Source organism: Urocitellus parryii, chromosome 10, assembly GCF_045843805.1.
Source record: "Urocitellus parryii isolate mUroPar1 chromosome 10, mUroPar1.hap1, whole genome shotgun sequence".
Taxonomy (NCBI): domain Eukaryota; kingdom Metazoa; phylum Chordata; class Mammalia; order Rodentia; family Sciuridae; genus Urocitellus; species Urocitellus parryii.
Window position 1 is genome coordinate 90,790,307 of NC_135540.1, and position 12,996 is coordinate 90,803,302.

Sequence of the window (12,996 nt, forward strand, 5' to 3'; positions counted from 1 at the left end):
AAACAAGATTATCAAATGCTGAGACTCTTAGACTTGCTGTTAATAGTATTTCTAAATCACAGAGACAGTCAACACATTTTATTTCAATAAGAGAATGAAAGCAAGAAGGGAACCTACACTATTTCTAGCCACTTGTATTTATTAATACATGCTTAGCGTGTTTAATGCCTTTGCTGTAGAAGGTATTAAGTGTTTTAGCAAAAAGGTAGACTGTGGGGACAAAACTGGGAAGCTTGTGCATACAGAAAGTAGTTGATATCTCAAGGTTTTCAGGGCTCGTGGAAACGCCATGCATCATGTACCATCTGGGGTTGGTGGACTTTGTTTCCTGGCATTGATGTTTGCTGAGTGTCTGGGGTCATTGTGGTATCCATGGTTGCTTCTCCTGTATCCAGGGGTGTGGTAACATCAGCACCATAGGTTTCATAAACCTCAGCTAATTCAGGGGTCATCAGTGGGTCAGCAGCTGATGGAGTGACCCCGAGGGGTCCCTTTCTCTGCCTTGCAGGGCCCCTTGCCAGGTTGGGAATGTTGTCGTTAGGGAAAGCAAGGAGTCCTGCATGAGCACCAGGTGCTATCTGTGAAAGGAGTGCTGGGTTTTTTGGATTGGCTGGGTTGGCCTCCTGCATGGGGGAGGCTTGTGCCTCTCCTTCTCCCTTCTCAGGACCTTTTGTTCCCGCTGGGGAGTCAAATTCCAGAGTAAAATCTCCACCCATGGCTGGATTGGGAGACATTCTCCTAAGGCTGTGCCTCAGGCCTCCAAATCCTGGGAACATGGCTCCATAGCCCATGGGGCCTCCTCTTCCTCCCTGGAAAAACCAACATTTATCAAGGAAACCGTTAGTACATTCTATTAGCAATGTCACGCGATTATACCTGATCATAGTCTCTAAGAATTTAGGAAAAAATTGATAGAGAACAGGGAACTGGCTGACAGCTTTGTGTAAACGTATTTCTCATTGAACTAGCTTTAAAATATAATAAAAAGGATTCTGCACATATCTAAGTGGGGGAAGGCAACTTCTGTGAAAGGTAGATAGAGTCTCCTTACCATGCTTGGCTGGAGGGTGAGGACAGCAGCAGGCACAGGGCAGAAGAAAGAAAAAGTTAGTTTGAATTTAATTTTAAGAAAACAACAAACAGCTGAAATGGCTACAACCATCAGAAAACAAACAAGAACTGAAATCCATAACTGTGTTTGTTGAAGAATGTTTTGGAAGATCTTGTCAATGGCATTTCAAAGTATTCCCCAAATGAATGAAGCCCCATGTAAGAATTTTTCTTTCTTTTTCTCCTTTTCTTTCCTTCTCTCCTTTCCTCTAACCAAGTATAATTTTTAAAAAAGCTTGATTTGTCTGAAGGAACTAAAATAGAATTCCATAACTTATCATGTTTCTTTTCTACCTTTACTACAAGGTAATCTGGGATGTTTGTGGTGATCAGCAATGTGTGACTCATGTTTGTATTCTCATTTCCTTACAGTTTTGACTCACTTTAAATCCTACCTTCAATTTTCTTTGGCTATTTTATTGTGTGTTTTTCATAAGCCACTACAAAATCTCTTGGGAATGAGTCAGAATATAAATAACTTGATTGATAGTATAAGATGGTAATTAGCACTTAATTTGAATTTTTAATTTGCAGCCAGTTGTGTTCATGTTATATAGATTCAACACTCTTTACTTCTGCCTTCTCTGACTCTGAGTCTCAGCTCTTGGTGGGAATCCTTGGTCTGGGTTAGTTATATTTCCTTTCTTCTTTCTTTCCTTAATAAGACAGTGACTGCCCTTATCCTAGGAATTTCACATTATCTGCACTGTGCTTGTCTTTTCTATTCATTCTGTGAAAGCAGGAATCTTATTTATCTTATTTATGGTATCTTTCTATGCATATAGCAAACAAAAAGCACTCAAAAATGTTGAGCTATGAGTTTTCTTTTAGTGACAGCATTTGTGTATATTTATTAATTTGATAGTATATATAGTTGACAATACCTTGTTAATTTAATATAACTTTTGCTTTGTTATCTTTGTTAAAATATGTAACAGGAATTTCTGAGAAAAAAATGTTAAGATGTGTGGGTTTATTGATTTCAAATATTAAACTGAACTCTTCATATGTGGATGTGAATATAAGAATATACTATCCTTGACTTAGGCACTTTAAAGTTTATAATAATCAAATTTTAAACTTGGCTAATTTTCTTTTCCTTTTTGATCTTTTAATTTTGTGATCTGAATTATTTTTTGCTGCTATTGAATTGAGTGTTTAGGAGATTAAATAATCCTAGAAAGAAAAGGATTGTGTATGAACTGCATATATCTTTTTTTTTTTTTTAAAGTGTTTGCAGTTCATTGCTGATGCCCTTTCAGGAGAGGTGTCTTTTCTGATCATACACAAAGAATGAGGCAGAACCCTACACTCAAGAATGGTTATCATTAAAAAATATAAGAATTCCTGGGCAAGGGCTGCAGCTCAGTGGCAGAGCACTTGCTTTGCATGTGTGAGGCACTGGGTTCGATCCTTAGCACTGCATAAAAAAACCAAAGAAATAAAGGCATGCTGTCCTTCTACAACTATAAGAAAAAATTTAAAAACATAGGAATTCCTCTATAGGAAATGCGATGAAATCTTTGGTACTATTTCAGAGTCAAGCTTCTGGTTTGGGAGTAGAAAAATCTAAGTCCTGTGATCTTTTGACTACTTTCATGGTTAGTGTCTTTTATAGCTAGTCATCTATGACTATTATTTCTTGGTCACTATTTCAAGAAGAGTTAGAAGATATTACTCACTTCCATTTCTTCTGAACTCATCATGCCAAGTCTGGTAGGAGCATTCTGTTCGAAGAGAAACAGTGCATCATATTATGAACCAGCTGCCTTTTATTATCTTCTTATCTACTAAAACAAAGTTAAAAGTCATTTAGCATTTCCTTAAGGCTTAATATTAATGCAGTATCCAGGGACAGAGCAGAAAGTCCAGTCATTCTTGAAAAAATGTAGCCAATTTGTCAGATCTAAAATTCACTTTTCCTTAATGCTAATTGTTGTGTCTGGCCAGAATTATCCAAATAGGGAACTGTGCCTCCTTACCATTTCAGTTGATAATGTAGGCACTTACAGAATATTTATTTGCAATATCTTTTGTGAGGTCTGGCTTTTTATAATTTTAGCCCTCAAGATGATATTTAATTAAATATACTTTTAATAGAATATGAACTTACCAGTTGATTTGTTCCATAAGATGTGTAAAACATTCCTGGATAAAGCTACACAAAATAAAATGGTTATCACAAAATGCTTTTTCCAAGGAAAGAACTTTCAAATCAAATTGCAAACACTTAGAGAAGCTGTATTTTAAAAACAAACAAACTTACTGCAGATGGTTTGTTTTGTGGCAGTGGTCCCCGAGATATCACACGGGCTATATGGAACAACTTTAAGTGGTAAAAAATAAAACAAATAATTTACATAGGCAAATCCCACTACAGTAATATATAAGAATTATATGAAATACATTTTCAGATGGATTACTATGAAGAATTGGTACTTAACAACAGAACCCATAATACTTCATATTTATGGACAAATGGAACAATTAAAAATTTCGTTAAATTTTTTTTGAAATACAGATATATTTTTCCTAGGAAAGTATCTCAGTGAAATCTATACTTACTGATGGAACCTGTGGACCAGCAAAATCCATTACCAGGAGCTATATCATAGATAAGGATTAAAGTTACCAGTCAAAATCAACAAACTGAACAGACACTTATTTACGATTACAATAAAACAATTTAAAATATGTTTCTCTCTTTTATTTTTTTTTAGTCTTTTGAGGGGATGACCCAAGAATTTACAATTGTCTTTTACTAATGTGACTCAAGTGTCCTGGCAGGACAATTTGCTAGATCTAAAATTCACTTTTCCTTTAAATTTTATTGTGTGTGTTTGTCTAGCCAGAATTTGCTATATCTTGCAGAATAAAAAGTAATGAATTTTGGAATTGGAACATACTTGGTTTGAATTCTGGCTCTGCCACTTTGATTTTATGTAATCCTGGCCAAATTCTGTAATTTCTTTAAGTCTATCTTGTCCTTAAAAGGGATAATCATATCTATCTTTATAGTTATTAAAAGGGATGATCATATATATATTTTATAATATGACCTTTATGTTGTATATCTATCTTTCTAGATTGTAGGCAGGGAGACAATGGGAGAATGTTAAATACCTCCAGCATAATAGTTACATGGTATATCTTCCTTTTTTTCCTGTCCATTGCTTTTTTTTCTCTATTAAAGATACTTTATCAGAGATAAGATAAATTATGTTATAATGGCATATTAAGAATTGTAATGCAAAAATAAATAAATCAATTAAAAAAGATACTTTATTAAAGGTACTTTTGTACTTTTGGTTTTCATCTCTGCAGAGAGGCGATAATGTAAGATCCTACTTGTTATGCTGAAGGATTAATCCTCTCCTCTGTCTTTCTAACAAATGAAAAAATGATGGTAGATTGCCTGGACTTCTCTGGGCTGCCCTGTATCCTATGAAAACTTTCACCTTTTGCAACTAAGAAGCCAAGTTTTAAAAGCACAGAATATTTTTTGAATGTGTCTTATCTCTGGTGGTAAAGGGTACAAATGAATATTTATGTTTTACTTAAAAAATAGTCCTCAAAATGAAAGGCTGATCAATAACATTTATATTTTCGTGTATTAGTTCTGAAGGCTGCGATTTTTAGAATTGGCCAGCTAATTAGTTTTCTTTCATTAGGTTAGTAGGTGATCCTGATCTGAATGTAGAGAAAAGAATTACCTTAGATGTTGGTGGTTTCTCTGTTGGTGCCACCTCTTGCTCAGTTGCTGGCGGTTCTCCATCCTGCAGGGGCAGCTGCCTTGGATGCATTGGAGGTTGAGGACCACCCTTCTGGGCTGTTGCCTGGATAGCGGTTGCAGCAGTGGGCTGGAGGAAAGGTTTCAGTCCTGACTGTTGAGGCTGCAGGGATGGCTGTGATGGGAGAGGTGGGGGATGCACAGGCAAAGAATATTCATACTGTAGAAAAATTTGAAAAGAGTGTCAGGAAGGGATGTGGTGCCTAGAATTTCTACAGCAAAAGACTTGGGTGGTTTTTGTTTGGAAGGAATGTTAGGGGACTTAAAGCAGTATTTACATAGGAAGCAAAACTGATTTTTTTTGAAGAAATTTTGGGTATGTTTGTTTCTTCTACCTCCTTTGGGATAAACATTGCTCTGGGAGATGGAAAGCTACTTGAACTTCCTAATGGAATGAATCATTCATTTCCTCCTCTGGGTGCTATGACTACCTATGTGTATTTTTATTTTACTACTTTCACTGCATTATAATTATTTGTCATAAATCTTTGGTCTCCTGGTAACTGAGACAAAATACTGTATTTTATCTTTATAGCTCTTGTATTTAACATATTAACCTAGTTCCTAACAAGTGTCTGGCACATGGTAGGTACTTAATAAATTGTGAGTTAATGAAAAGATAAGAGCTAACTAAATAAAATACACATCAAATACCTTCATCATGAAGTTCATGTTGGAAAAATTACTCAAGTGAAGAAACAATCACCATTAACATAATTTATTGACTACTAAATGTGGACTGTCGTATAATGCTCCTGATGAGGAAGACCATCTGGAATTAAAAGATACTGTCAAAACCACCATGTTTGTTTGATTCTTTTAGAAATTACTTGTGCTGAGTGGCTCCATATTTCTTGTAGATTAGTTACAAATTCCTCAAACTGGCATGGAAGTCTAATAATAATTGGCTCTGTTTTGCCTCTTCAACCATTGCACATGTGTAAACTCTCATGCTATTTATTACTTCTACAATGCAGTTTAGCACCTTGTAATATGTTGTCTTATCTCCCATAACATTTGAAATGTTATAAGCTTGGAGTCATTCTAAAATGTATTTATTTTTATCCCAAAGCACAGTTTGATTAACTTTATACTTGTTAGGCACCCAACAAATAATGATTAACAGATTGATATATTTATTGACTTCTATAGGGTTTGTTGTGTTTTAACAAGGATGTTTGTCATCATTTGAAAGTAGCCTTTGGGAATTATATTTAGATAATTTTTTAAAATGAAAATAGTCCAAACTATAATCTGTTTTTAATTCCAAGGATTGTTTATCTATTATCCTTGCTAATAATTTTAACATTGCTCTTTTGTATTTTTTTTAAAAAATTTTTTCTTAGTTGTAGATGGACACAATGCCTTTATTTATTTTTATGTGGTGCTGAGGATCGAACCCAGTACTTTACACGCGCTAGTCAAGTGCTCTGCCACTGAGCCACAACCTAAGCCCCAGATCTTTTGTATTTTGGAGGCCATTATCTTTCTATGTGAAATACATATGCAAATGGGTTGAAAATTTAAATTTCCTAATTAATAACAGTTGTTATAGGATTTATTTTATTTGGTATTGGAATAATTAATGGTAAATTGCTAGTTTTCTTATTTCTAATATAACATAATTTAAAGAAGACAAGTGGGGAAAGATTTTAAAGCTTGAAATTTCAAACAAACTCATGCTTACCTGTTGAGTTTCATGTTCTGTTGGTCTTAGCCACGGGAGAGAGGAATGTGGTGGAAGGAGACCATGCAACCACAAAGAATTAAGTGATTTCCCAAAGCCAAATCTAGAAAACTATAAACATGGAGAAAAAAACAAAACAAACATACTTACATTTCAATCTTATGGAATACAAATAAAAAGTAAAAATAACATTGGTTAATGTAAATTCTCTCTTCCAACAGACAAAAATTTCATTCTGGGTAAGACTGCAGTATTGCTATAAATTTGTTTAAGATTCAGCTTTTTAAGCACATGTGTTTTGGGCTATATAATAAAACCGATAATGTAAAAAAGGATTTAATTTTTTTTTTTACTTGTAGATAGGACACAATACCTTTATTTATTTATTTATTTTTATGTGATGCTGAGGATTGAACCCAGTGCCTCCCGTGTGGTAGGCAAAAGCTCTACCACTAAGCTATACCCCCAGCCCAGGATTTTTTTTTTACTAAAGAAAATTCAATATTGTGTTTGTTTTCCCCTGCCACCCACCTTATTTTGTTTTTGGCAATCTCAGTTACTTATTTGTTTTTTCAGTATTTAGGATATTATCTATTCATAAGCAAATTTTTTGAATTATGATGCTGTTGCTACCACCATCATCACCACCACTAATTTCTGAATTAGAAATTTTTGAAAATATGATTACCTGAGAAAGTGCATTCAATCCCTGGAGACTTCCCAACTGTCTCATTGTCTATTAAGTAAAAAAATAAAATAAAATTAGTGTTTGTTGCATTAGTACATGTACTTTGGATAATGATGTCTATAATTTTCTGCCTTTTGACCCAGTTGATTTCTCATGATGTTTAACATTATCAAGATAAAGTGTGGGATGGGTTAACTTGAATAAAAAAATGAGTAGACCCAAATCATACTGAGAGATGTACATGTGAAAGTGTGGATTTGCCATTATTGTTATTCTAATAAAAAATGAGCTTGCTTTTATCATTAATTAAAGGAGGAAGAGTGTCAGTTAAGTGTGTGTGTGTGTCACATTAAACATGGAAAAATGGCTCATTCAACTGAAATGTAAGTGTAATTGTGAGGGTATTGCTTCATTAAATCTTTCCCCCTACTTAAATTACTTTATCTTAAACACATTCAATTTGAAAAACAATTTGGAAAAATAGACACACCAAACAAAGCAAACCAATCTTCAACTTTTTCCCGAGAAAAAAGACTTCAAAAACATAAGTATAAAATACATTGGAAGAAACATCTGGATAGATTATCAAGAATGTGACTAGATCCACAAAAAGTCAATTTTACTTTTTTAATGGGAAAAGATTTTTTAATGAGTTTAACTTGAAAGTGAGAAGAAAATTTCAAAGAAATGAGCTTCTATGTGAGATAAACATCTAGCCCATATACCTACTGGCTGACCTCAGATTGTTATGAAAGAAGGAAATTTTGCAATGCCTTGTGGAAACTGTGGTATTTATGAACTCCTAAATTTCTGTTTATAGCTGTAAATGTTTTATTGTATGGTCAGAGGTTTCTATGTTTCGGGGGTTGTCTAATCAGACCATATATTATTTATGAGAACTGCAGTAAGGGAAATACAGGCTATATAGGTGGTATTATAGTACAATGCAAATGCTATTTATTTATTTATAAAAAATAAGTGACAGCAAATACATTACAATTCTTACTATACATATACAGCACAATTTTTCATATCTCTGGTTGTATATAAAGTATGTTGACACCAATTTGTGTCTTCATACATGTACTTTGGATAATGATGTCTATCACTTTCCACCATCCTTGCTAACTCCCTGCCCCTCCCTTTCCCTTCCACCCCTCTGCCCTATCTAGAGTTCCTCTATTCCTGCCATGTTCCCCCTCCCTTCCCCACTATGAATCAGCCTCCTTATAACAGAGAAAGCATTCGACATTTTTTTGGGGGGGATTGGCTAACTTCACTAAGCATTATCTTCTCTAATGCCATCAATTTACCTGCAAATGCCATGATTTCATTCTCTTTTATTGCTGAGTAAAATTCCATTGTGTATATATGCCACATTTTTAAAAATCCATTCATCCACTGAAGGGCATCTAGGCTGGCTCCACAATTTAGCTATTGTGAATTTGCAGCTATTAAATATTGATGTGGCTGTTTTCCTGTAGTATGCTGATTTTAGCACTTTTTTGAACAAATAAATTTGTGCAGGTACGTTTTCTTCATGAAAACTTTATTATGTAAGAAATTATAAGTGGCATGGCTAAATATAAACCATTTTTGCTATAGAGCAATGTGTTTTAATTAATGTCATAATTACATTAATGTGTACATAATATAGGGTATTAATTATAATTATTGCTTTGATTCACATATAGATTATGTTTGAAAGCTTAAAGCACCTGCAAATTTAAAATTGCAGAATTATAGAATAAAGCTCTAATAAATCTCACTAACGTATCTAGAACTGCTCGGGATGACAGTCACAGACTTCTGACTAGGAAAACTAAAAACAGTTTATTATGTTTCTCCATGATCAGGGACATGCCAATGTAAATATTATATATACAAACTCTAGTAATAATACATACCTCAAGGCTCAAACTAGCCATGCCAGGTGCCATGCCTGGTGCCCCAGGTTGCTGAGGAAACATCTAAATTGAAATAAGAATAATTTTGAGTTCTCTTAGAAACTTTCTTAAATGCATGTTGGGAATACAAAATCACCCCAGTACATAAGGGCTAGCTGAGAGGCCACCATATTGGTTTATTAGTCAAATGAATTGGTATTTTGGACAGAATGAAGAAGAATTTAAGTTATTTAGGAGAATTACCATAATATTTAATAATTTTGCTACCTATGCATCATTTATTTTTGTGCATAGCTTACTCCTATGTTACTTTAAAAGCAAAATTTGATTTAAAGCTAAACACAATAAGAAGTAAAGCAACAAAAGAGTAGTAAAATAGATAGAAGTAATAGTAGTAAATAGATAAAGCAAAATTTCTTAAAAAATATTACATAAAAAGCAAAGGGGTTACACATGAGCTGAATTTTCATGTGATTTCAACAAACCTCCATATTTTTGGTTTATGGCATTGAGAAAAATCATGTGCAAGACCTAACTTGCTTCCCATTCAAAGGGCTTTAACAAGTTTTCTATCATCTTTAGTGGATGATTACTCTATCAACCTGTTGATCTGTGTTTTGTATTCTTAAATCACATCCAGGCTGGTTTTCCTTAAATAAAAAGCATTCTAGCACTAGGTACTGTGCTATTATACTCAATATGTTCACTTGAAAGTTGTTAAAATTATAGCTGTATTTACAGAAATTAGTTTAAAAATTTAATTATTTCCTTTTTAAGCCTTCCTTATGTTTTTACATATTAATATGTGCAAATACCAGGGCACAAAATGGAGAATAGAAGAGTAGGAATTAGGGTAAATGGATTTTTAAAGTTTTTAGTTCTTTGGATATTTACATTTCTAGTGTCAAGGAATGCCTTCTTTCTTTCATTTGTACTACATATATTTATGGAATGTCTACTAAATATATTGGGATTATTTTTTCCTTTAGAAGTAAGAAGTTCAGGAATTGTACCCCATATCATTTTACTCCCTACTTTTTCATGTAAGTAAAATCCCACTTTCTGAGTTGTGGTGAAAATTTTTCTAAATAATTTAGTTTTGGACATTATAAATGTGTAGCAAACATTCTGGGTAGAGAAGGAGGTTAGTTGTTTAGATAGGAAGAATGATTGTGAGTACCTGTGTTATATGGGTATGAGTATGTATGATACAGCAGACTGTTCAGAATTTGAGAGGACTGTAAGAACACAGTCTTCTTTTTACAGTCCTCTTCCTTCCCATTGGTCAGAATACAAATAACACAGATAGGTTTAACTACAGAACAAAATATAAGTATATTCTGGAACATATATTTCTATATGTTCCAAGGCATGAATTAAGGAACAATATTTCCATAAATGTAAATAAAAATACATTTTCAATGAGGAATTAAAAGGAGACGAATATCTGATTTGATGGACAATTGTAAGGAATTGTCCTGTTCCTCAGAGTGGGCCTGATTGATTAAGGTATAGATCAGATAAGGTTCATAGTATCAATGTAATAGATAGTTGAGGTAGACCGTAATGTTGGTACCATATAAAGTTAAGTTAGGGTGGCAACCTCAATTTTTCTTTCATTTAAAATTCATCTTGCATGATAGGACAGAAATTCTACTTTTATTGTGGAAATTGAAATTTTCATTCTTATAATTGGTTTTCATCCTCTTTAAAACATTTAAGGAACCCAAATAGTTATAACCTTTTCTCTCAAGGAATTAAAATATTCTGAAGCTCATTTGAGGCCAACTATGAGCTCCTCAAGATAAGAGATCGTGGCTTAATGTATTTTCATGTCTCCAGTGCCTACCTCATAGCTGGATGCATGGTATGTGCATGTAATTGCATGTAGTCTGTGTGTAATTGCTAATGCATATAGCAACTGAATAAAGTCTTTGACATATCAGAATTGCATGCTTAACTGAAGTAGTTTAGTGCTCCAAGAGATCATGTTTGTATGAGATCCTTACCCTATATGATTATGTGGATCAGATGACATGTACTTAGCCCCATTGCCACGACCTGTTTTGAGAAATTGCAGCTCTCTGTCACACAATTTCACCCCTAAAAGGTAAATTTGTTACTTAATTACTAACTTTAACTAGAATTACCTAGCTTAGTTTTGTAACCAAAGTAATTTGGCCAATATTGTCCTTTTTAAAATGAAGAAGTATACTTTACTTTTTTTCAGAGAAATTTTCTCTTTCCATTAAATATCATAATGATATAGCAAGGAATTAATAACAAAATTGTGCCATGTTATTGTGGATGCCCCCTAAGTCTTTTAACTTCAAATGAATGAAATAAAACTTAGAAATTGTCTTTGGGATATTTAAAATATTGTTTGGAATAGGAAAAATATGTGACGGACTTATTGCATTTTGATAATAAAGCTGAAATGCAAGCTGCATGACTTTGATTCAGTAGAATCTATACTAATGAATTAAATCAAATGAGTTCATGTAAGGACTCTTAGCCAATGTCATTTCAGTGTTGCCTGATATCAAACTATCAGGAACCCATGTAGTGCATACTCTAGAAGATAAACTTACCGGCACTGCAAAACTCATTTCCAGGAGGCACAGGATCAGTATCAAGTCTTTCATTTTGAAAAATGAAATCTAAAACACAATTGGTGGAGAATTAAATCAGGTAAATTTTTACATCATGGCTAAAAGACATTTAAAAGAGCGAATGTGAATCTATGCTCTTCCAAAATAATCAAGTTTTAAAAAAATATCCAAAAAGATTTGTAATTTAGTTGTTCCTGGAATGAATTGGCAAGCAATTAAAAATATCTAAACACTTTATTATGGAGTTACAATCTAAATGACAATTTAGGAATGACCTCTAAGGATATTCTTTAAATTCTGTGCTGCATTTCATAAAACAAATCATAAATAAATCCCTTCCAGTATGTGAAATCTTGGTCTATCAAGTACTATTAACAGAAAACTATAGTTTGCTTAAACTTTGGGACAAATTTTGAAATACATTTACAATGCAATTTCAATAAACCTTTATTTGCAGATGTATGGGATATATCATTTGATGTTTAGATTATCTACATAAGTATGCCAAAACTTATCTTTGTCAAATTAGAGTAAATGGAATATTTTAATTTCTTTTGGCTTTAGTCGAATATATGTCCCCCAATTCAGTTTTTCCTCCTAAAATGAATTATCTTTCTAAATTTATTCTGTAAGCTCAAAAGGCTCTTTGCTCTTACATGAGTAGAGATCTGAATAATAAATAAATTTGCTTATCTCCTAATACTTTTCTAAATTAGGTATTGTCACTAATAATCACAGATAGTAAAAAGAAAAGGTCTAAGGTTAAGTCTTTTTTTTGCTTAGCTGGATGGTTATTAGATATGTCTTCTCTGAAACATGCTAATGGATTATAATAAGCTATTATTCAGCATCTAGTGACAAATGAAGATAAATCTTCTTTATAAAGGTTGCCTGAAGATAGGAAAAAAGAACTTACAGGAAATATATGGAAACCATAAAATCACATTTTACCTTAGATGCTGACATTCACTGTGTTCTCAGGGCCTGTTGATGCTAATCAAGATAGTTCTAAGGAAAGAAGATTAAATTTTTTTTCTGGACTGTGCCTGGGACTTGCTCTGTACCTCTCATTCAGGGAAGATCAGAAACCTTTATTTAAAGTGGTGGTCCACCAATCAAAGTGAAGCAAAATGCAGGAAAAAAAAAATCTCTGCTCCTGCAATTAGCCCACACCCTTTTATTGCATGCAAGGACATTGACCC

At 33.4% G+C, this 12,996-nt stretch overlaps 1 protein-coding gene across 2 annotated transcripts; it reads right to left on the minus strand.

The window, feature by feature from the left end:
• Positions 1–269: 269 nt before the first annotated feature.
• Positions 270–12,760, minus strand: Ambn (ameloblastin). 2 transcript variants are annotated; one of them, XM_026402600.2, is made up of 11 exons: positions 12,746–12,760; positions 11,774–11,842; positions 9,183–9,245; positions 7,276–7,323; positions 6,588–6,698; positions 4,824–5,015; positions 3,676–3,714; positions 3,377–3,436; positions 3,224–3,268; positions 2,793–2,837; positions 270–809 (listed from the first exon to the last, which is right to left on the minus strand). In XM_026402600.2, exons 1-11 carry the CDS (start codon positions 12,758–12,760, stop codon positions 270–272), a joined length of 1,227 nt encoding a protein of 408 aa, XP_026258385.1. The 2 variants fall into 2 exon arrangements, with proteins under 2 accessions (XP_026258385.1, XP_026258384.1); XM_026402599.2 differs by having other exon boundaries at positions 4,824–5,060.
• Between the last annotated feature and the right edge of the window lie 236 nt (positions 12,761–12,996).